At 43.1% G+C, this 23,795-nt stretch overlaps 1 protein-coding gene across 1 annotated transcript in view; it reads right to left on the reverse strand.

Annotated features, from left to right (window-relative positions):
* Positions 1-4,287: 4,287 nt before the first annotated feature.
* The window catches only part of ARPC1A (actin related protein 2/3 complex subunit 1A), a 34,089-nt gene continuing 14,581 nt past the window's right edge, over positions 4,288-23,795 (reverse strand). Inside the window, exons 4-10 of the mRNA XM_081297309.1 lie at positions 17,547-17,769; positions 15,323-15,430; positions 12,186-12,398; positions 8,947-9,022; positions 8,556-8,749; positions 6,284-6,374; positions 4,288-4,669 (exon numbers count right to left, since the gene is read on the reverse strand). Coding sequence (XP_081153435.1) covers positions 4,631-4,669; positions 6,284-6,374; positions 8,556-8,749; positions 8,947-9,022; positions 12,186-12,398; positions 15,323-15,430; positions 17,547-17,769 — 944 coding nt within the window. The 3' untranslated portion in view covers positions 4,288-4,630. The remainder of the gene's footprint in view (positions 4,670-6,283; positions 6,375-8,555; positions 8,750-8,946; positions 9,023-12,185; positions 12,399-15,322; positions 15,431-17,546; positions 17,770-23,795) is intronic.

Here is a 23,795-nt window from a genome sequence, read left to right on the forward strand (position 1 = left end):
TCTTGACATGACAATTTTCCTGAGATGTGGGGGGCTGTGATGAAAGTTCCCGCATTTGTTGCGCCTTAGCAGTTTCAGATAGTCTGTACCAGCAGCCCTCCTCCCATGGGACAAGTGTGATTTGATGCAGAATGACACTGTAGCTGTTTCCATGGACTCCATTCTACCCTTCTGTAGCTCCACAGATGCCCAAAGAATGACCCCAGGAGGCCCTGAGTGGTCTAACTCCATCAGCCTGTGGTGTTTCCCTTCCTCAGTGCCTGACTTCAGATGACCCATTTGAAGCAAAGCCCAGGACTTTGGAGGATGATCCAAGGCAAAGAACTGCCTTCTGGGTGAGCTGCACGAGTCTGGATGAAAATACAGCACAATCTGGACAAATGATCTATCTGGTCAGCCCATAGCTCAGGCTGAGCCCAAGTTACTGGCTTAATGTTTAAACTGGTTTGCACTGAATTTTTCTGCTACTCATTGCCAGAAGCACCCTAACCAACCTGCATAGAGGACTCCTTTCTCCTAATGTGGAAACAGAACTGAAGTAGCCTAATTCAATGAAAAGACTCAAAGTCCGTGTGTGCAGCAGCCATGTTTGTGTTGTCCACTGCCATCCCCAGGGCTGATTGGAGAGGCTGCAGATAGGAGTCACTCAGTACCCATCTGCAGAATGAATGAATAAATGATCAGAAATGAATAAATGATTAGAAAACAATCTGATTCTGCTACTTAACCTGAAGTGTAACCCCAGCAAGTCACTCTTGCTGTGCCTCGGCTTCTGCATCTGTGAAGGGAGGCTGATGGGCCCCGCCCCCACCTGCAGGCCTGCAGCACAGAGGGAAGGCCCAAAGAATGGGGGAGTGAAGGTGACTGCAATGTGAAGGGGGTGTTATTTGAAATCGCTCCCTGTGTGTGTGTGTGGGGGGGGGCGGGTGGTGGTGTTTTCTAAGCCTTTAAGTGAAGCAGCTCCTTGGGGAAGGGGAACTTGGGGATGGAGGGATTTCATCTGGAGTTCCCAGAACCACTTGGACAGCTTTCTGCTTCTTCCTGGAATCTGTGTGCAGTGCCCTGAGATGAAGATGCTACACTCCCCTTTCTTTTCTGATCTCAGGTTTCCAAGAAATGTAGCCACAGACCCAGTTGACTTGGAGGAAGGCAGTCTCGGCTGAGTTGTCAAGGTCCTCCTCCTCCCTGTGTGAGCCTGGCTGCCTCCTGGTCGCAGGCTGCTTACAGCCATGTAAGCAAGCAGAGGGCTGGCTGGGAGGGTGGGAGAAAAGGGAGGATGACCTTTCCCAGGAGCTTCCAGCATAATCTACTTTTTGTTTCTCTGGCCAGAACAAGGACATTTGTCTACCCCAGATTGGGGACTATAGGTCCTTTTCCCTGAGGCCAAAGGATCTATCACCACCTGATAACTGTTAGTGGGAGAGAAGAGGGGGAACTTCTATGCCCCCTTCCAAGGCCCCAAGGACAGATGTCCACTAGAAGCAAGGCCCATGGAGGTTCAGCATTCCACGTCCCATATGTCTTCTGCCAGAGACTTACGTGTCAGTGCAGTTCCCTTAAAGTACTGTCAAGAGGGGTCCTCTCCCCTCAGTTCCAAGGACATCTTCCCATTTCTGAGCTTGGGTGAGCTGAACTAGGTGGCTACTATAGCATCTCCTCTTCTGCTCTCACCCAGTGGGGAACATGCTTTGTAGTTTCCACTGGGGCTCTGCAGACTGGTCATTCCCCTCTGTATCCTAGAGTTTTGTCATTTACAAAATGTGGCAATAATAGTACAGCCCTACATGGTAATTGTGAGTAATTAATGCTATGACTGCTTTCATTGGTACAGTAAGCTAAATTTTTCCAGTAACATACTGCATTTAATGTGTAACTAACACACCCTTCCTCAGGGACCCTCTTGTTCCTGACTCTCAATTAGTGGTTTTCAAACTTTAAAGGAAGGGCTGGGGATGGAGCTCAGTGGTAGAGCACCCCAGAGTCAAGTCCCCAATACCAGAAAAAAAAAAACAAAACAAGAAAGATGATCTTGTTGTGTAAACATTGAGTGAATGTATTCAAACATGGGTGGTATGTGTGAATCGCTGGCCGTGGCCTCCTGATGCACTTAAGGAGACACAGGAAATGAGATGTGTTCTTCTGCCTGCCGACTGCTGCTGTACCATGGCATACTGTTTTACAGTAAATGATTTTTTTCCCTTTTTTTTTGGGGGGGGGAGGGTACCAGGGATTGAACTCAGGGGCACTGACCACTGAACCACATCCCAGCCCTATATTGTATTTTATTTAGAGACAGAAGACAGGGTCTCACTGAGTTGCTTGGTGCCTCGCCATTGCTTGGGCTTTGAACTCATGGTCCTCCCGTCTCGGCATCCCTAGCTGCTGGGATTTCAGGTATACACCACAGCTCCCGGCTAACAACTTTTTTTTTTTTTTTTTAAGTAGGAGTATACTATAAAGTAACGATAAAGCTGGATATGGTGGTGTATATCTATGATCCCAGCCACTCAGAAGGCTGAGGCAGGAAGACTCAGAGTTTGAGGCCAGCCTGGACAACTTACAAAGACCCTATTTCAAAACAAAAAATTAAAAAAGGCCAGGGATGTAGCTGAATGGTAGAGTGCTCACCTAGTACACTTGAGGTCTTGGGTTCAATCCTTAGTTACCACACACACACACACAATAATAATAAATAAATAAACAATAAAATATAAGCATAGTAACTACATAAGCAGTACATAAACAAAGTTTTTTTTATTATCATCGCATATTATGTTCTGTACATAACTGTATGAGTCACACTTTTACACAATTGGCAGTAGAGGTTTGTCTGCACCAGCTTCACCACAAATGTGAATGGTACGTGGCACTACAACCTCCGACGTCACTAGTCAATAGAAAACTTTCAGCTCTGTTATAATGGAATGGGATCACCATCATATGTGGCCCACTGTGGATACAGAACCCAGGGGTTCAGAACCCTCAGATTCAGAGGGCTGATGGCAGAGCACTGAAGGCATCTGGCAGCTGGGACTGGGGAGACATTCTTCCCTGGGTGTGAGTTAAAAAAAAAAAAAAAAACCCAAAATAACTGTGTGTCTACTATGTTTTTGGAGTCAAAGTAAGTTAAAAAAAAATTTTTTTTTTTTTTTGGCTGTCGATTCTTTCCCGGGGTACACTGTCTCTCTAAAAATCTCTGGCTGGTCCAACCAAGTCATATCATGAACCTAAAAGGAAAGCTGGAGCTCATTCCTATTTCAGGGCCAGCTTCTGCCTATCCTCCTCTCCATAATGACAGCCTGGCTGATGCACTGTGTGCAAACGTGTGCACCAAAGAGCTCCTGCCATGGGGTACAGAGGGCTCCACAGCACAGGGGATGGGGCAGGCCACCAGGCCAACACCCCTGGCACTCGACTTTCTTGGAGATGAGAAATCTTCCCACGAATAGCCAAAAGGGCAAAATCAATCTTTTGCAAATCTCATGATGTCCTCTGACAGACATTTTACCAGCACCCTAGAGAGCTGCTAGAATCACTTTCTGAGCAGTGAGATCAAGAATGTGGCCAGGCGCATGCCTTAATCCCAGCTGCTTGGGAGGTGGAGGGAGAGGATCAGGATCGTGAGTTCAAAGCCAGACTCAGCAATTCAGCGAGGAGCCAGGCAACCCAGTGAGACCCTGATTTTAAATAAAATACAAAATTGGGCTGGGGATGTAGCTCAGTGGTCGTGTGCCCGAGTTCAATTCCCAGTACCAAAAAAAAGAAAAAGCATGTGGCCAGGCTGCAGCCCACTTTATGTTTATTTATTTTGCTACTTATTTATACCTGTACCTCATAAGATTCTTATATTTGCAACATCAAAGTACATGTCTAATTAGGATGAAAATAACTTGGTTTTAGGCACAATAATCTCTAAACTGAGATGATACTGTCTCCCTTCCCCCACTGCATGGGGCTCTATCAGCAGGGGGCTGCCCCATGGTGGGCACAGGGCAGAGGCTGGACAGTGGACCTTGGAGTCCCCCCGGGCAGGCTCCCATGAGGCAGGCTGCTCAGAAGAGAAAGCTGTTCTGTTGCTCAGCTGCCAGGTACAGCGTACTTACTTGCAGAAGCATTGTCATGTGGAGAGAACATTCAATAAATGGTTCTGCCCCACGATCGATGGTACGATGCAATACAAGAAACTGCAATCTAAGATTTTACCCTAAAAACAAGCTAATCTAATGAAGAATTTATCCATATTTTTCTATTAAACATGGAAATAGTATAAGGAAACAAAACCAAAAACACATTTGGGATTTTTATTTAATTTTCTAGCAGACAATTTACATACCTCCCTCACCCTTTCCTTTAAGTTAGTGTGACAATTTTCCATAATAAACTACTTGAACAGAAGCTTTGGTCAAGAATGGAATGAAATAGCAAAAACAAAAAAACAAAACAAAACAAAACAAAACCACTGTTGCCTTTAAAAAACCAACACTTTCACCAATTATATTTAAACAAAAACACACGATGTTTGCGCCACGTGTTTACAGTGCTTCCTGGGGCGGCTCTCCTCACCGTCTCGCTGGGGCAGAGCGGCAGGCAGCCATGTTTCTCCTGCTGGACAGGGGAGGCTCACACAGCTTCACATTATCCGGAGTCCTTGGATTGAAGACTCTAAGGTCTTGAGAAAGCAGAGAACAATGGTGACTTTTGAAAGCTGTTGATACTGTGCTTCTCCCAGGTTCTGCGCTAGCACTCTGCCTCCCTGAAGGAGTGCAGGCCTCACCCCACCCAGCTCCCACCCATGGGCTCCAGGCTCCACCCTCAGACTCCCCAGGACTGGGCTCCCCTACGGGCTCTTCGCAGTCTATAAGCCCTTGTGCCCATGGCCCAGCCATGGGTGCTGGGCCACCCCCACTCCTCCATGTTCCTAAGCACAAACTTCCTCCTGCATCACTGGCTCTCAGGACAAGGCCGCCTGTGCGTATGTGCCTTGCCTCTTCCCTGCTCTGAATGCCCAAATGGCAGGCAGCCTTCTCACAGCAGGCACTGAGAGGCCCGCAGAGCGGACCGTGCCAGACCTCCGCACTTATGCAACAGACAAGAAGCTGTGGGTGGGGGAGCCAAGACACAGGGCGGCACTGTCACTTCCAGATGGTGAGAAAGGTGCAGGGGTGGCGCCGAAGGTAAAAAGGAGGCGAGAGATTTGAGGGCAGCTGGTTTCTCCAAAGGGCACCATGGAACCTCTTCCATACCGAGTATCTGACTCAAGGTGACAGGGTGGGGCGGGGCATGGGACACCAGGGAAATGCTCAGGTGGTGGCAAAGCTATAAATGCTGAGCTGCTCAGGAGAAGTTCAGTTCAGAGCCACGCAGAAGCCTAAGCTTTCTCTTGCCCTTGCTCCTCCTCTCGGGTTCCCTGTCTCACCTACCATCCAACTGGAGAGCGCAAGGTCTTCCTGGATTTGTCCCCCACTGTCTCTGTGCCCTTCCACTTGGCACCCTCAGGGTCTCCCCAGCCTGGCGCCTCCTGTCCAGCCCCAGCCACTGCAGGAGCTCATGTCCCCACAATGCTCTCTGGCGCAGCAGCCCAGGCCATTGTCACCTACATCAGATCCTGAAGCAGCTCCTGGCTGGCTCCCGACAGCCTGGCTCCCTGTCCTAGGCCCTGCATGGCTCTTCTCTTTAGCACACCCCACAGGCAGCACCCTGAACAGAGTGCTCTGGGAGCCTTGGCTGGTCTGCACGTGCTACTCCAGGAGATGGGAGCGCCCACCTCTGCTTTCTTAACTCCCCACCCGCTTGTTACCCCCTATCACGTCTGATGTGCAGCTTGGGTGCCACCTCCTCCCCACAGCATTGGGAGTCCACCCCGCCCCCCACCTTCTTCCACAGAAACAGGGGCCCTGGCTTCTCTCTTAGAGCTCCACCCAGCCCCTGCCCCTGGAAAAGCCCCTCAAGGACACTTCTCCTCCACATCCTTAGTGCCAGCACCCTGCCCAGCACTCACCAGGTATGCAGTGGGTGTTCACTAATTAGTGCAAACCATAAACACATACTATAACAGGCTGGTGTCCAGCACAGGGCCTGCTGCCAACAAAAGCACTCAAGTTTTCCATCAAGGAGTTGATACCCAGGCCGCTGGGAATGGTGGCTCCCTTCTGCTGGAGAGTTTTGTGATGCCAGGAGAATCACAGTCTGTCTAACGGCCTGTCCTTCTACCATGATGGGAGCTGGCACCATTTCCAGAAATGAAGAGTTTGAACACAAGATTTGTTCTGAAAGGTAGAAATACCTTGAAATCCCAAATGGTCATGGCTCCATCGATGCCAGTAGTGCAAAATTTGCGACAATCTTGCTTGTCCACCTCATAAATAGACACTTGACTGAAAAAAAGCAAAAACAAGTGGTTGTGCAGAATGTGGGGAGTGAACATGGCCCTCCTGACTGACAGCGTGAGGAATGTTTGAGGAAATGAACTGCCATCCACTCCTGGATCGGACCTGTCCGTCAACACTGGGAAGCAGCAACTCGACCAGAAAACATCCAGAAGGCTTTATTACCCGATGTTCAGGAAAGGCAAAAATGAAAAGGGGGAAAAGTCACGAGCCTGCGTGAATCAGAGTGACCTGAAGAGGCAGGTGACCCAGCGCTCACAGCATGCAAATAAATGTGTGGGGAACAGCTCGTGGGCAGGACCATGGCAATAATGGAAATGGAAAGAATGTGTGTGTGTGTTTGTTAAACTAGAGGCTTGTCGAGAGCATAACTGAGATCCAACTTGCTCTAAACAAAACCTCCCAAGTCAGCCTCTGGGACAGCCAGAGCCTAAGGCTGAGAGCCCTCCTTGCATCTAAAGTGAATCACTGCAAATGCTACAGCGGGCAGACTCTCCAGATGCCACCAAGCTAAGCTGAGGAACAGATAAACGAAATAACTTGTCTGGGCCTACTTATGTGGAAAGTGTTTGAGAAAAATCAACTCCACAGCTCAGACAATATTATTCTCTTTCTCCTCTGAAACGTCTAGAACTTGTCCCTCTGGGAAGGTGATGGCAAACCACGGCCCACACTGGCGGTTTCTGTAGAGCCGCTGACTTCTGTAGAGCTGAGCATCGCTTTTACAGGTTCTGCCAGCTCTCCAGATTGTCCCCGCTGCCTTATGCCACAGGGTGGACCCGAGTAGCTGCAACTGAGACTCTCTGGCCCCTCAGAGCCTACGATGTTTTCTATCTGGTCCGTCACAGAACAAGTTTGCAGGCATTGCTTTAGGGCAAAGGAGACCTGATTTCTGTAAATAAAAGTAGCTGCTGTTTAGTCCATAAAGTTTGATGTTTCTGTAAATCTAGAGGAGAAATATTATATATATATATTTTTTTTTGGGGGGGGGGCATGGGAATTTGAACCCAGGGGTGCTTTATCACTGAGCTACATCCCCAACACTTTTGATTTTTTACTTTGAGACAAGGTCTCACTAAGGTGCTGAGGCTGGCCTGGAACTTGCCACCCTTCTGCCTCTGCCTTGCAAGTAGCTGGGATTATGGGTGTGCCCCACCATGCTGGACTGTAATATCCTCTTTTTTTTTTTTTAATTTGTTTTAATTAGTTACACATGACAGTACATAATTCTGTTGTCTTTTTGGTGGGGATGGGGTACTGGTGATTGAACCCAGAGGTGCTCTATGACTGAGCTACACCTCTAGCCCTTTTTATTTTTTAATTTTTTTTTAAAGAGTGAGAGAGGAGAGAGAGAGAGAGAGAGAGAGAGAGAGAGAGAGAGAATTTTTAATATTTATTTTTTAGTTCTCGGCAGACACAACATCTTTGTTGGTAAGTGGTGCTGAGGATCGAACCCGGGCCGCACGCATGCCAGGCGAGCGCGCTACCGCTTAAGCCACATCCCCAGCCCTTATTTTTTAATTTTGAGACAGGGTCTCACTAAGTTGCTGAGGCTGGCCTCAAACTTGATATCCTCCTGCCTCAGCCCCCTGAGGAGCTAGGATTATAGATATAAGCCACCACACATAGCTCTGTTGTCTTTTATAATCACATATGCTTGGTGAGAAGTCAGTCAAGAGGTTTCTTGGCTATCATAGGATAATTTGGTTTCTGTGATTAAATCAAATATCCTATTTACATTACTTGAAATCCATAGTTGGAACAATAACAGAATATAGCAATATTTCCTGTTCTGTGCTCTCTTCCAGAGGAACATGGCCCTTGGCAAAGTCCTCTGTTCCCCTGTTGAGAAGGTGAGCCTGGGAAGAGGCTGCCCGACAGGCCCTGCCACCCCAGTCTAACAGGATCCTCACTCCTCCTGCTGGATGCCTCATGCTACCTGCACCTTGAAGGACAGAAGTGACAAGGTGGTAGCAGTTCACTCTCTGTCACAAACTAAAAACAAGAACTTGGCAGTGGGGGAGACACAGGTATATCACTGTTCTCGTTTCTGAGGGGCTGTCCAGGCCTCAGTATACAGGGACTTTGCAGGACTCAGTGAGGAAACAAGGGAAGGAGGCCAGCGCACTGACTACGGGGGCTCCCAGGGCCCTGGCTGGTGGCACCTACGTGATGCTATTCTGGTGCAGCGTTTCCAAGGCTGTATTGCGGTCCTCGGTGGTGGCCCTCTTGTCCATGTTGCGGAAGCGTTCCATGGCAGACATGTTGCGCTGGATGCTCTGTTTTGGAATGTCTAGCTTGGAGACAAAGGTCAAGCAGCCGCGGTCATCGTAGTTAAAGAGCATCGGGCAGCAGTCATGGCCCTGCAACAAGATGTTAGTCAGCCCTGGAGGTTCCTTAGCAGAATGTGCACTGGGACAGGCACCTCTTCATCTTACAAGCTAGCTCTGTTTCCTCTAAGCAGCTGCTGTACTTTGTGCCAGTGTCATAGAGCATGCATTGTTCCTGTTTGGAGATTGCACACAGCATGCTACAAGGAAGAAAGAAGAGAGATACTTACAGCTGCCACAACGCTATTCTCCGAGACAAATGATACACTCAGGAGTGGCAGGAACTCTGTTTTCAGAGTTGAGACCCTAAACACAAGAACACTTGTTACATTGAGCGGAACCATACCACGCAGTTTATAGACTTGCAGGATGACAAAGGACCCATTCTCCTGGGGTTTTCTGCAGTGTCAACGAACACTTCTGTTTAAAAGGAGCCTCCTGACCTCTCCTTGCTGGAATCTCAAGCACCACACAACCCCAAGGTGACCTTCAGAAACAGGCCTTCAGGCTGGGGGTGTAGCTCTGGGGTAGAATATTTGCCTAGCATGTACCAGGCAGGCCCTGGGATCCATCCTTAACATCACAAGCAGGGTGGGTGGGTGGGAGAAGAACAGGTGAAGTATGGTGGTTTAATATGCTTATAATCCCAGCAACTTGAGAGGCTGAGGCAGGAGCATCATAAGTGTGAGGCCAGCTTCAGCAATTTAGCCATTTATTTATCTTAAAAAAAAAAAAATAGTTTTGGCTGTGTAGCTCAGTGGTAGAGTGCTTGCCTAGCATGCATGAGGCCCTGGGTTCAATCACCAATACACAGAAAGGAAGGAAGGAAAGAACTAACTGAGGCCTCAGCTTTCCCTGTAGCCTGTGCTCTGCCCTGTTCTGAGGCCCCTTCAACTCACAACATGCTGGTCTCCAAGGAGACGGGTTCTTCTGTCTCTACCTTTGCCCTCATGTACTTCTACCCCCAGGGTTGGTTCTGCTCCTCTTGCTTATCCAAGTCCATTCCAGACTTTGGAACGTGGATCTGACTGGATCACCTCCATGAGGAGTTTCCAGAAAACTTTGACCCAAACCAGCTTCTCCTCCTTCTTGCCTGTTGGAATTCTTAACGTCATTATAGCTGTTGAGTTAATGTCCGTGTTGTAATCTTCCCTGGGGCCTGGTATTATGCAAGTATTTACTGAGAGCCAGGCCCTGTGTTAGGAGCTAGAGCTACCAACATGAACCAAACCTGGTCTTAGCCAAGAGCTCACATTCAAATGAGGCGAGCACGCGCGTGTGTATGAGTGTGTGTGTGTGTGTGTGTGTGTGTGTGTAACACCTACTTTTGTAGCTGGCAAAGAGGCTGCAGACATGGCAGGCAAACATTGAAGGATGAATTAGGAGCACCTAATTTTACACAAAAGGTGACATGTTTTCAAAGTATATATAACTCTATGCGTCTCAGAAGACCCCTTAATCAAGTTGGTACTGGAATTTAGAACTAATGCATTATCTTAAGCTCTTACTGTGGTATATGTTGCTACCTGAAATATTTATGTTGGCAAAAAGGAAGAGGAGACATGTAATCTGACTTGTACAGGACTAGAAAAGACAAATAATAAGTCAATATGAGGGTTGACAAGGACTTGTAATAAGCATCTGCTAAGAACTTAACTGTGTGTTAAGATTGTATAAAATCAACACTGAGGGACTGGAGTTGTGCCTCAGTGGGAGAGCACTCTCCTAGCACGTGTGAGGTATTGGGTTTGATACTCAGCACCACATAAAAATAAATAAACAAAGGTATTGTGTCCATCTACAACTATATTAAAAAAAAAATCAACACTGACATCAAAATATTCCTGAATGACAAAAGGCAAATTGCTATACAAAATATAGAACTATTGTGTTAAAAATGAAAAGATAAATAAGTGCCTATACATGTGCAAACTCTTCTGAAAGGCTATAACGGTGGGATCTCTTATTTTTAATTACTATTTTTTAATGGTGGGATTTTTTTTTTTTTAAATAAAGTTAGCCACATGTAGTGAGTCATGCCTATAATTCCAATTACTCAAGAGGCTAAGGAGGGGGCTGGAGGTGTGGCTCAGTGGTAGAGCCCTTGCCTAGCACGTGTGAGGCACTGAGTTCAATCCTCAGCACCACATAAAATAATTAAATAAAATAAAGGTACTGTGTCCATCTACAACTAAAAATATTAAAAAAAAAAAAAAAAAAAAGAGGCTAAGGAGGAAGGATTGCAAGTTTGAGGCCAGCCTGGGCAAGTCAGTGAGACTCTGTTTCAACATAATATTTTAAAAAAGGACTGGGAATGTAGCTCAGTGGTAGAGCACCTCTGGGTTCAATCCCTAGTACTATCACAAAAAACAAACCAATAGCAACAATTATGGAAACTACCCCAAACTTAATAAAATTAAGAAAAAAACCCATATTCAGTCCAGTCAGGAAAGACAATGTCATCTTTCACTGCCACTGTGCAGCCAAGGAAGTAAGGGCCACTCATACGGCTGATTCTCCATACAGAGGCTGGCAAGTCTCAAAGTCTTTTACAGGTGACCGCCTTTAGCTGCCAGTGGAAAAGGACTCACCAGTGACGACCAAAGACTCATAAGAGGAAAAGGATCCCAGTCTTGTGTCTTTCTCCAGAATTTAATGATTTAATAAGCAAATAAGATTTTTGTTTTTGTACTAGGGAGTGAAGCCAGGGGTGCTTAACCACTGAGCCACATCCCCAGCCCTTTCCTTATTTTTTATTTTGAGACAGGGTCTTGCTAAGTTGCTGAGGCTGGTCTTGAACTCCATCTACCTCAGCCTCCTGAGTGGCTGGGATTAGAGGTGTGCGCCACGGCGCCTGGCACAATTAAGAATCTGAAGTCTAAGAGAGTGCTGTAGGCTGAGCAGGCACCATGCACAAGTGAGTCACTGCAATTCGCTTCCACAGACACCAGAGGTGGCATGAAGGAGGCGCTGTTTGCTGACTACACAGAGGAAGAACATATCTCCTAATTAACTAAAGGCCAATGAGTGACACTGACTCACCGTAAGGAATTCAGAACACACACTAAACTGGCCATTTCGAAGGCACCCTTATCAGTAGCAAGCCAGGGGGTTCTTCAAAGGACTCACTGCCAGTACTTCTATTAAGAAGTGTTTCTGGAAGGAAGATCTAACACTTCTGTATATTTCCCAAACTCATTTAAAGCTGGGTCTGTAACTTTAAAGGCTGCTTGTAGTTAGCTGGGATTTTTTGTGTGCATGTGGGGGGGTGGGGTGGGGGGCAGTAACTAGGGACTGAACCCAGGGTTTCACACTCCAAGCAAGTGCTCTGCCTCGAAGCCACATCCCCAGCCCTTGAGCTGTGATTTTTATTTTCGTGTCCATCCTTCTCAGGGAAAGGTGCCCTCCCCAGTGGGGTGAGAGACTCCACCCCTGCTCCCCCCTCCACACAAGGTAAATAAATACTCACTGGACACTTTTTGAGGCATCAGCAACAGACACGGTGCTGTCATGGCTGACCCAGGCCAAGCGGCTCCCACTGGCAGAGAAGCTGACCCCATGGACCCAGCCGCCAGTGCCACTGCCACCAAATTCTGACATCAATTGACCAAAAGGCATCTTGCTGCCCCAGGGCGTGCTGGCTGGCTTCTCATCTACTTCTTTAATGTAGGCAGAAAATACTCTATGTTTTAAAGGGTAGGGAGAGAGGGAAAAAGCAAATGAAAATATACGTATATAGAAATGGCCACAGGCAGCCGCATAAGGTAACCCAGAACATAGAGGCTGGCTTGTACAAAGAATAGAACATGACAGACACGTTTAGGTACACAAGCCCCGCAAGTCACCGTGGTTCAAAGAGCTGCCTACAGGCCAATTCAAACCTGGTCAAGTCTATACAGACAACGGGCACCCACGGGAACCAGACTCCGGGGGTTGTTCTCCATAATGAACACAAAACCCTCCTCCATGGACCGCACATTCTGGGAGACCTTAAGGTCCTTCCCTGGCTCATGTCAGACCTTGCTAAAGGACCAGAGTCCTTTCATGTCTACTTCAGCATCGTTCTCAACACAGTATTTCAGGAAGCCCAGTCAATGGAGGAGAGGAAACCATGTGCCACTCTGTGACATATAAATGCCATAAGACAGAGAGAGACACCCAAAGACAAACCAAAGGAGGCCGGCAAGAAAGAATGGGCAGGATCCCAAGCACTGTCAGGTGATGGGCCGGCTCCCCTGACCCTCAGGCCCATCATCCAGTCTTTGTAGCAGGACAGTCTGAGAGAAGGGTCGTCTTTCACAACCAAGTGTTCTCAGTCTTTTTTTTTTTTTTTTTTTTGGGGGGGGGTGGGTATCAGGGATTGAACCCGAGGGCGCTTAACTACTGAGCCACATCCCCAGCCCTTTTTTGTATTTTATTTAGAGACAGGGTCTCACTGAGTTGCTGAGAGCCTAAGTTGCTGAGGCTGGCTTTGAACTCACCTCAGCCTCTTGAGCTGTTGAGATTACAGGTGTGTGGCATGTGTGTCACTACACCTAGCTTTCTCTCTTTTTAAAATTTTTTTTTATTGGTGAATTATAATTATGCATTAATAGCAGGATTCATTGTGACATTCATATATGCTGTCCAAAGTCTTTTTCTAACTCACTCTTTATCTAATTCCATGAATCTCTATAAGAGATATTTGGGCCCAGAGTTAAAAAGGGGAAGACATAGGCTAGGGTTATGGCTCAGCAGTAGAGCACTCATGTAGCACATGCGAGGTCCTAGGTTTGACACTCAGCACCTCATAAAAATAAATAAAACAAAGGTACTGTGTCCAACTATAAATAAAACATAAATATTTCTTTTAAAAAAAAGGAAGACACAAAGAACAGCTGAAAATTTATCCTTTGGGTCCTTTTTGCACCCTAATGGTATTTCTATTCTGTATTCTCTTTGGTCCCCCACCCTGCCCCTAGTACTAGGGATTGAACCCAGGGGTACCTTACCACTGAGGCACATCCCCAGCCCTTTTTATTTTGAGACAGGATCTTGCAAAGTTGCAGAAGCTGGCCCGGAACTTAAGATTCTGTTGCATCAGCCTCTCCATTTACTAGGATCATAGGCATGGGCCATCATGTTCACCTACATTTTCTCTTTAGAAAATTTCTCAATTAGTTGGGCGCAGTGGCACGCGCCTAGAACCCAGCTTCCAGAGGACGAGGCAGGAAGATCACAAATTCTCAGCAACTTAGTGAGACCCTGTCTCGAAATAAAAAATAAGAAGGGCTGGCGATATGGCTCAGTGGTAAAGTGCCCCAGGATTCAATCCCCAGTACCAAATAATAAACTGCTGAACCTAAACTCCCTAAAATAACCCCAACCCCAATGACAATGGCAGTGGAAACCCTGAAAGATATGAGGCTTCAATGAGGCAGAGGCCAGTGAGTGATCTGTAAATTAGCTGCTCAACTCAGCCTCACAATGGGGCTGCTTAAGAGGCTTAGAAAGAACCGGCGGTGGGCTGAGGAGGTAGCTGAAGGAAAAGTGCTTGCTTTGCACATACAAGGCCTTGGGTTCAATCCCTGGCACCACAAAAACAAAACAACCCAGGACTGGTGGTTCTTGAACAGACCCCGACGCACAGGACTGCACTTCAAACAAAAGTTTGTGGACATCAATATTAACAAGAGAACTGCAATCTATTTTCACAAGCAGACTTTTAGATACCCCACAAAACTCCAGGTGGTACAGCACAGTTGCACCCGGTTCGTTTTCCAAGGGAGTTAGGATGACTCTGGATAACAGACCACAAACAACCAAACTCCAGAATAGAGTGCCCTAATGCTGCCATCACTCATTATTGCAGCCACACTCACCACACACCCCCCTTTATAAACCTCGGATATTACTGTGTAGAAATCACTGGTCAGGTTCTCTGGAATTTTCCACATAGGTACTGAAGAAATGCACATCCTGATTCCCAGCCAAGGAGTCCACACAAAGCAACATTTATTTGCTTTTCTTTTCATTAAGGGAGAAAAAGCCTTCTCAATAAAGAACAACTTCTAAAAAGCAATTACATGGTGTGATCCTTGAAGCTCTTAGCAAAGTGGCTGTTTTTCTTCTAGCTTCATGCTAATGGCAAATAAAAAGCTTTAACTGAAAAGGACAGCGCAGTAATAGCCCTGTGGTGTACCGTTCAGCTCTGTTTTGTTAAGCTTAGTTTCACTCAGGAATCTGCAGAGTCTGCTGTGTGGAATATGTAATGAAGAATACTGCAGTCAGGAGAGACAGGCTGAGAGAAAGGAAAAAACAGACGGACAGACAGCAGCTCACCCTGTACTTGAAACCATGGCTATTCCATAAGAAAGACTTTCTTGGCCCTGCCCCTTCCTCCCTCCCACCCCACTTCCAAGTCTATGGCCGTCTGCCCCAATGACTTAACACACTTGTTCCTTTAATTACTGTGCACTAGTTCCTTTTCTAGATCACAACTTCCTTTCTTTTTTGAGACCCTCAGAGTGCCCAGCCAAGTACCCTATATAGAAAAGAAACCTTACAAATATTTACTGAAGGACAAAAAATGAATGGTTCAAGTCATCAATTCTCATTCGTTCCCACCTGCATTTGAAGTCGCATGATCCTGCTGCCAGCAAAACATTGTTGGGATGCCAATCCAAGCTGAGGACCGTGGAGCGGATCGGCTTTTTAATGTGCTTGCTTACCCACCTACAAGAGGAGGAATCCTAGGTTAGTTTACCTATGCGTCAGGTGACAGTCCCCAAATAGGCCCAAACATGTGCCAGGTGGAAACATCTAAGCGTGGTTTTCACATTGCCTACCAAGTCTCCTGCCAGAAAGGAGGTGCATGCCTGAAGTACAGAGAGGAGAACCTGATGAACTCTGTATTGCCCCACGGGACATCAGATCACATGGGATGTTAACCTTCAGAGTCAAAACTGAAGTTTGAAATTACTTGAATTTTTATTATAAACAGTCAGTGGGGTTTGGGGATGTAGCTCAGTGCTAGAGCACTTGCCTAGCATGTGCAAGGCCCTGGGTTTCATCCCCAGTACTGTAATATATATATGTATATGTATATGTATGTATGTATATATATTCAATGATTTGTTAATTTTGGGTTGTAAGCTTAATTTCTTTTATACATCTCCACAAAGGTAAAAATTCTTATTTTTTTTCCCTAGAGAAATCACAACCTAGAAATTAGAAGAACCTCTTGTTGGGGATTAGTCTCTAATTCTCTAGTGCCATTCAAAAAAGATTATTTGTGTCTAAAATCACTCATTATTTTGGCTTCACTAAGTTAATTTTTGTTCCCAGACTGCTGTTTAAAAGCCAACCATGTCTAGTTGTTTGTGTTGAGACAATCTGGAGCCAAATGCCTCTCCTTGAATGCTGGATTACTGTTTTACAGCATCTTTGTTGGAAACCTATCTGATAACTAGTTCATTCTCAAAAAGATGATATTCTGAATTGTTTCAGTGCAGTTTTTCTTTTCAATTAAGGGAAGAATGTCAAACAAAATAATAAGTAGTTCAAATGAATGAATTTTAGGCTTCTGAGAGGTTGTTTTAAAGCTCTCACTTCATACTAGTGAACTATTATATGTCTGAGAAACTGCCCTGAATATACAAATTGTTCCAAGATAATATCTTCTGCCACAGTAAAGTCCAATTGACCTATATTTGAGAATGTCTCTTGATGAATAAAATTGTAAATGATTACTATGGTTGAAGTTTAGCAAGGAGGAAAAGTTCCTTATATAAATTAATTAAAATTAATGTCAACTAGTAATCTCTGACTTATAGTTCAGCCATAAAGGAATATTAATAAAATTTGTTTGTATCTACTCATTACCATGAACCTTCTGAATGATTTCTAGCATTTGACATTTTGTCATACTTTTTATACATAAATGAAAGAAAAATACATGTTATAATTTCTTCTAGCAAATTCTCTTTCTTTCTAAAGAATAAAAATTTCCGAGGTGTTACTAGATGACATAATGTAACATGATAATCTGTTCCTTTCACTGTTTCAGCAGAATACAAACAGTTCCACTACAAAGAGTAATGTGTACTCTGCTATTTTTAGTAGAAACACAAACACTGCCAGTTTCATACTGAAGGATAATTGATGTTGAAGGATATTTACCTTCCATCCTGAACGCATGCCAGGTAGAACAGTTTTCTTATTAAAATTTGCAGGAAGGAGTAGTTTAAAAGTTATTTAGCCATAAAAGTAACCTGCTTTTAACTGGCTTAAACCAAGAAATTTATTAAAAAAAAAAAAAAAGTACAACAGCCTAATTACACTTCTAATATTCTGGTGAATTTTTATACCAATGGTTTAAACAAGTAAAATATTATACCAAGATCCATATTTGGTTAGCAAATAAGCTTAAAAGAAAGGAAAGCACTACTAGCTTCAAGAATCCAAGATATTTTTAAGTTAATGGATATGGCCAGAAAAAAAAAATAATTCCTTAGGGCACTCTGAAACGCTTTCAAGTTTATGATTTATACATAAGAGTAAGAAAACAGAAATTTGAGCAGTAGAGAGTGAGAACAGTAATAGCATGTTGCAGAAAAAAAAAGTTAAGAGATCAGAACTTGGAAACAACAGATGTGAGATCTGACTCATTGTACACATGAGAAGAAATGCTCAGAGAGAACAGAGAATTTTAGAGGGAAAAAACCCACAATCTCCAGATGAGGAGACCTGGGTTGCAGCTAAGGCCTTCCACAGTGCCACCAGACGTCACCAAGAACATGGCGGTCCAATGTCAATTCCATAGAGAAGGAAAAGCTCTGATGTTGCTCACCAGTCATTTTCAGATTCGAAGTAGCAAACGGAAATGAGTCGTGCTCCACTTCCCACAGCAAATTTGTTCTCTAGAGGGGACCATTTCACAAAAGTGGCTGCGCGATTGATCCTCAGGATCACCAAGGTGGGCTTCCAGACACCATCTTTCTGACTCCAGACATAGGCATTGCGGTCTGCCCCACAAGTGACGATGCGGTCACTCTTGGGAGCCCAGTCAATACCTGCAAATGAGATATGGGTCATCTGCTTTGATCATTGACCGAGTGTGAATACTAGCCATATGTGAGTTTGGTAGCTTCCCCCAGTCCGTCTTCCCCATTTATGGCCCTGATTGCCATCTCATACAAAGGCAACAAGGTTTTTTTTTGCAAAATGTCTGGGACACAGGATTCTCCCATGAGGCTGAGTGGGACAAGAGCTGCTTTTAATGCAGTTTTATAATTGCAAAGTGTAAAAAAACCAAGCAGGGTATTCTTTCCACCCATCCTAAAGATCCATTATCTTTTACTTTTCCCTTTATTAGTTTTTTTTGGTATAAAAGGTAACTTTAAGTTGGCATGGTGATGCTTGCCTATAATCCTAGCAGCTTGGGAGGCTGAGACAGGAGGATCATGAATTCAAAGACAGCCTCAGCAATGTCAAAGCACTAAGCAACTCAGTGAGATCCTGTCTCTAAATAAAATTCAAAATAGGGGCTGGGGATGTGGCTAAAGCAGTAGCGTGCTTGCCTGGCAAGCGTGCGGCCCGGGTTCGAACCTCAGCACCACATACAAACAAAGATGTTGTGTCCGCCAAAAACTAAAAAATAAATATTATAAATAAATAAATAAATAAAATTCAAAATAGGGCTGGGAAGGTGGCTCAGTGGTTGAGTGCCCCTGAGTTCAATCCCTAGTACCAAAAAAAAAAAAAAAAAAAAAAAGAAAGAAAGAAAGAAAGAAACTTTATTCATTAACAGATCTCATTCCATTATATTAACTGACACTCTGCTATATGGCATTGAACTAAAATAGCACACTGGGTAAATAAAAATAATCTTCATTATAAAGAGGAAAAAAACCAAACTGTGATTCACTATATATTCTTCTGAAGGTCACTCACTGTCAGATAAACTAATCTAAATACACACATCTTTCTTTCTCTCTGTTTTGGCACTAGAGACTGAACTCAAGGCTGGGTATGTGCTCAATGATTGAGCTAATCCCCAGCTCTGAATACCTTTTCTACACGAAACAGGTTCTGTCAAAGAGTCCTTGAGATTCTTTACACTTAAACTAGGAAATTTTCTTAATATGTATCTGAATTTAAACAGAGTTTTACTTATTGGGTAACTCTGTGAAGGATCCTAAAGTCAAAAATAAAAAAGACTGGGACATTGCTCAGTGGTTAAGTACCAATCCTTAGTACAAGAGAAAAAAAGAAGAAAAGAAAAAGAAAATATGGGTGCTGTCTTTAAATGATATGCATTTTAGACTTCACACCCATTCAATTTAGGATAATTTTGCAGTCCACTCTATTAGTTTATTATTGTTCTTATTATTGGGGATTGAACCCAGGGCACTCTACCACTGAACTATATCCCTAGTCCTTTCTAATTTTTGAGACATGGTTTCATTACGTTACTAAGGCTGGCATTGAACTTGTGATCCCCCTGAGTAGCTGGGGGATGCAACACCTTACCTGGCTTAGATTTTATTTTTACTCCCAAAATGATACCTACACATTATTAGAAGACAAACCTCACAATGCAACCTGCAGAAACTTAGGAAAGCCCTGCCCCTATTCTTTATGCCCATATAAATTTCTGCTTCAAAATAGGATAAATATCATGACAAACATTTTCTGCTTTTTTAAAAATATTTCTTAGTTGTCGATGGATCTTTTTTTAAAATTTATTTATTTGTATGTATGTGGTGCTGAGACTTGAACCCAGTGCCTCATGCATGCTAGGCAAATGCACTACCACTGAGCCACAACCCCAGCAGCCCCCCCACTTTTTTTGTAAATTTTTTAGTTGTAGATGGACACAATATCTTTATTTTTATTTATTTACTTTTATGTGGGTACTGAGGATCGAACCCTGGGCCTCACACATATGAGGCAAGCGCTCTACAAGTACAAGTGCTCAACAACCCTGGCCCTTCTTCTACTTTTTAAAAACATTATTTCCGAACACTGATCATATCATGATTTCCTAAGTCATCTGTTAAAATGGATAACACTGGAATTTCTGGGTTAATGAAGTAGGACTATCTGAAGGATGTGTTGGGAAAATATTTGTTATAATTTCAGTTTTATATCTTAGAGACTAAAAGTAAAGTCAGTAGATACCTACAGATGAAAAGATCAAGTTCATATCTTATGAGACCATAAACTAAAGATTTTTAGAAAAAGTTTTATGGTTTTGTGATGCTGTATTTGAGAAGGAATTTTATTTGATTTTTTTTCCCTTACCTTTAATCTAACTTCAGCTATAACTTGTAGGAAATACAGAGTACAGGGGGATACGTAAGACACCATGAGCCTTTAATTAGGAAATCTAGGATCTGGGATATACAACAGAACACAAACCAATCTCTTAATTTTCTTTTTATTTAAAAAAAATTTTTTTAGTTGTTATAGACCTTTATTTTATTTATTTATATGTGGTGCTGAGAATCGAACCCAATGCCTCACACGTGCCAGGCAAGTGTGCTACCACTGAGCCCCAGCCCCAGCTCCTCTTAATTTTCTTAACAAATAAACTGCAAAAAAAAAGAAGAAAGGGAACCTACCAAAAAAAAAAAAAAAAAAAAAAAAAAAAGATTCAAGAAACATATCAACTAATCACAATCATGTGTGGAACCTTATTTGGATCTCAAAAGTTATAAGTAACATTTGAGGGTGTAGCTCAGCGGTAGAGTGTGTGCTTGCCATGTTTGAGGCCAGGGTTCAATCTCAGCAGCAAAAAGAAAACAAAAAAGTTATTGGTTATTATTAAACAATCATTGGCTATTGTTAAAAAGAAGAATCCTTACTTACCTTTTATAGATATTCATTGAAATATGCAACGATAAAATGTCTATAGGATGTGCTTCAAATAGTAAAGTCATGGAGAAAGTGAGTTCAGAAGAACAAGATTGACTGTGAGTTGTTTATTGTTGAATCTGGGTGATGAGTATAAGGGGCTCATTATACTATTTTTTATCTGTTTAAGATTTTCCATATTAAAATGTTTTTGTAAAAGTGGGAGCAATCAAGTATTTAATGCAGAAGAATAAATTCAAAGGAAAAACTTTAGAATTCTTCTATTCCTTTGATGTTGGCCATATTCCTGTTCTCTGTAATACTAGTCTTTTCTTCTAGAATACTTCAGATCTCTTTTTTTCCCCTGCAGTTACTATCTTTCTGAGAAAATGTCTGATCCTTGGTCTCCTGTCACAGAGTTATATTTAGATTTTTCCAACAACAGTTGTTTCAGATCTAAGATATGCTGTTTGAATATGTAGATAGAAAACAGGCCCAAGTTCAAAGGACCCCAAAAGAAAAGTGGGAAGGAAAAGACTATAATTATTTCACACTTTTGGCTATTTTTGGTGTCTTTCATCTTAGACTTTTTTTTTTTTTTTTTTAATGGTACTGGGGACTCAACCCAGGACCTTGTTCATGCTAGACAAGTGCTCTATCACTGAGTTACATCCCCAGCCCTCATCTTAGCCTTCTCTTATTTAAAAGTATTTCCTAATGCTAAAGTTCCAATTAAAGACATGAGAGTCCTTATTCATAGGTCATAAAGCCATTGGCAAAGGAACTTAAGCAAAATAGGCCAAACCTAACAGAAATCAGGTCGTGGGAAAGCAACAGCAACATAAATAGAAATGATGTCTTTGGTGCTGCTTTGGTGACCTGCACAAAAGTACCACAAACAAATCACTGGTAAAAAGCAAGAAAAGTGGTCATGAGTTTTTCCTGGGGAATGCTGGACAACTTTTGAAGGATGCAGAATGACAAAAACACGGCAAATTTTTCTCTGACTTAAACAAGGACATTTTTAAGCTAATCGGTATTTTTAGCTGCAATTAAAAGGAAAAAAAAAAATCACTGCTGAAATGCAAATGTCATTTTGAGGAGAGGGAAAAGCCAGATGGCAGTGAGAAATGTGTACCTGAAAAGTTATGAAAAATATTTCCTCCTTCCCTCTTTCCCTTCATTTTTTTGTGGTGTTGGTGATCAAACCTAGGGCCTTGTGCACACTAGCCCAACTGCTCTACCACTGAGCTACATCTCCAGTCTGATTTTTGTTTTTAAATTGGGGTACTGGGAATTGAACTCAGGGACACTCAACCGCTGAGCCACCTTCCCAGCCCTATTTTGTATTTTATTTAGAGACAGGTCATCTTTCTGCCTCAGCCTCCCAAGCTACCAGGTGTACCACTGGGCCTGGCTGATAAATTTTGATCTGCTTGGTCAAATCGTTCAAAGCAAGTCAATTACTCTGCCAGGAAATAAGAAAGAAACTGTGATAGTAAAAATCAAAGAACAAAAATTCTCTTGAAACAGTCAAATAAGTGAATATATTTTTTGTTTTAAATAGCCAGATCTAACTTAATAAAGCAATAAGTGCTCCTGAAATTTGATATCTAAATTTGGTTTCCTAAGTAGGGCATGGTGGTGCATGCTTGTAATCCTAGCTAGGTAGGGTTTTGAGGCAGGGGAATCACAAATTTGAGGGCAGCCTGGATAAAGACCCTGTCTCCAAATAAAACAAAAAGAACTGGGAGTAGCTCAGCAGTAGAATGCTTCTGGGTTCAATTCCCAGTACCAGAAACAAAACAAAAGAAAACAGAACAAAATAAAAGAACTGTGCTTGCCACATTTATCCATCTATTCATTAACAGCTTTTGTCAAGAAAAAAATGTGTATTCTGGAACCTGCCCAAACCACATGCTATAAATGCAATCTTCCACAAATCAACAAGGAAAAAAAAACAAGAACTCAGTGAAAAGATGGTCAAGAGTTAGAAATCAGAAACATCATAAAAAACAGTCTATAGCCATATTAGCCTGAACACATCTGATCTCATCTGATCTTGGATGGTTAGGACTTGGATGGGAGAAACTTCAAAAAAAGAAACACAAAACTCAGATGGCTAATATGATCTGAAATATGCTAAGCCTTTCTATTAATCAGGAAAATTCACTTCTCTCCTATGGTATAACAAGTGTACTATACTATCTCCTCACAAGCACATGTAGGTTCACAGGGATCTGTATGGGGATGTTTGATTTAGCCCTTCACTGTGATAAGGAAAACCTGGAAACAACCTAAATGTCCTTCAATAAAGGAAAGAGTCAATAAGTGAGGTATGAAGTGCTAACTAGAAGCTAAAAGGAAAAAACCTGACTAGATACACCAACGTAGATACATTTCGGAAATAATGTCAAATACAAAAGCAACCTGCAGGAGATGAATTAAATGCCACTTAATGTAGAATTTATAAATACTAGCTGATAGTACCAAAAATTGCTTACAAATTTATGTAAAATATTTAAAACGTATGTAAAATATTAAAAATTACGTGGGATGCAGAGTGCAGTGGCGCACACCTGTAATCCCAGTAACTCAGGAGGCAGAGGAAGGAAGATCACAAGTTTGAAGCCAGCCTCAACAACTTAGCAAGATCTTATCTCAAAATAAAAAATTAAAAGGGCTGGGGATATAGTTCAGTGGTAAAAGGGCCCCCAGGTTCAATTCCCAGTGCCAAAAAAATAAACCAAAACACTTGAGATGATGTCACGGCAAATTACAGTCGGCCTTTTGAAGGCACAGAAAAGGACTAGTGATGGGAGGGACTTTACCAATATCTGGAATAATATTCCCTATTTTATATCTCTTTTTCCCTGAAATTTCTTGATACAAGAAAAATAGTATTTTCTGGTACAGGAAAAACGTTGTTAGTTATGGTGGCAGATAAATCTGAGACAGGTGTTTGTTATACTACTCTTTTCAATATTTTGTTAAGTCTTCTTTCACCCAAAAACAACACAAAGAGAATTTTAGAAGACACTGTATCCTGAAGCAGTTGGGAACACATTTTTGGCTCATGTTTTCATGGTGTCTACCTTTTCACATGGTACACTTTTAGTGTTCATGTCTATCTCCTGATCAGATGATAGGTAGTAGTAGCTACTGTGTAACAGCTGGGCCACAAGAAGCAATTAACAACTGAGGGAAATATTATGACATTTTCTCAAAATTTCTTAAAAAA

Source organism: Spermophilus citellus (assembly GCF_964194105.1).
Source record: "Spermophilus citellus genome assembly, chromosome: 6".
NCBI lineage: Eukaryota > Metazoa > Chordata > Mammalia > Rodentia > Sciuridae > Spermophilus > Spermophilus citellus.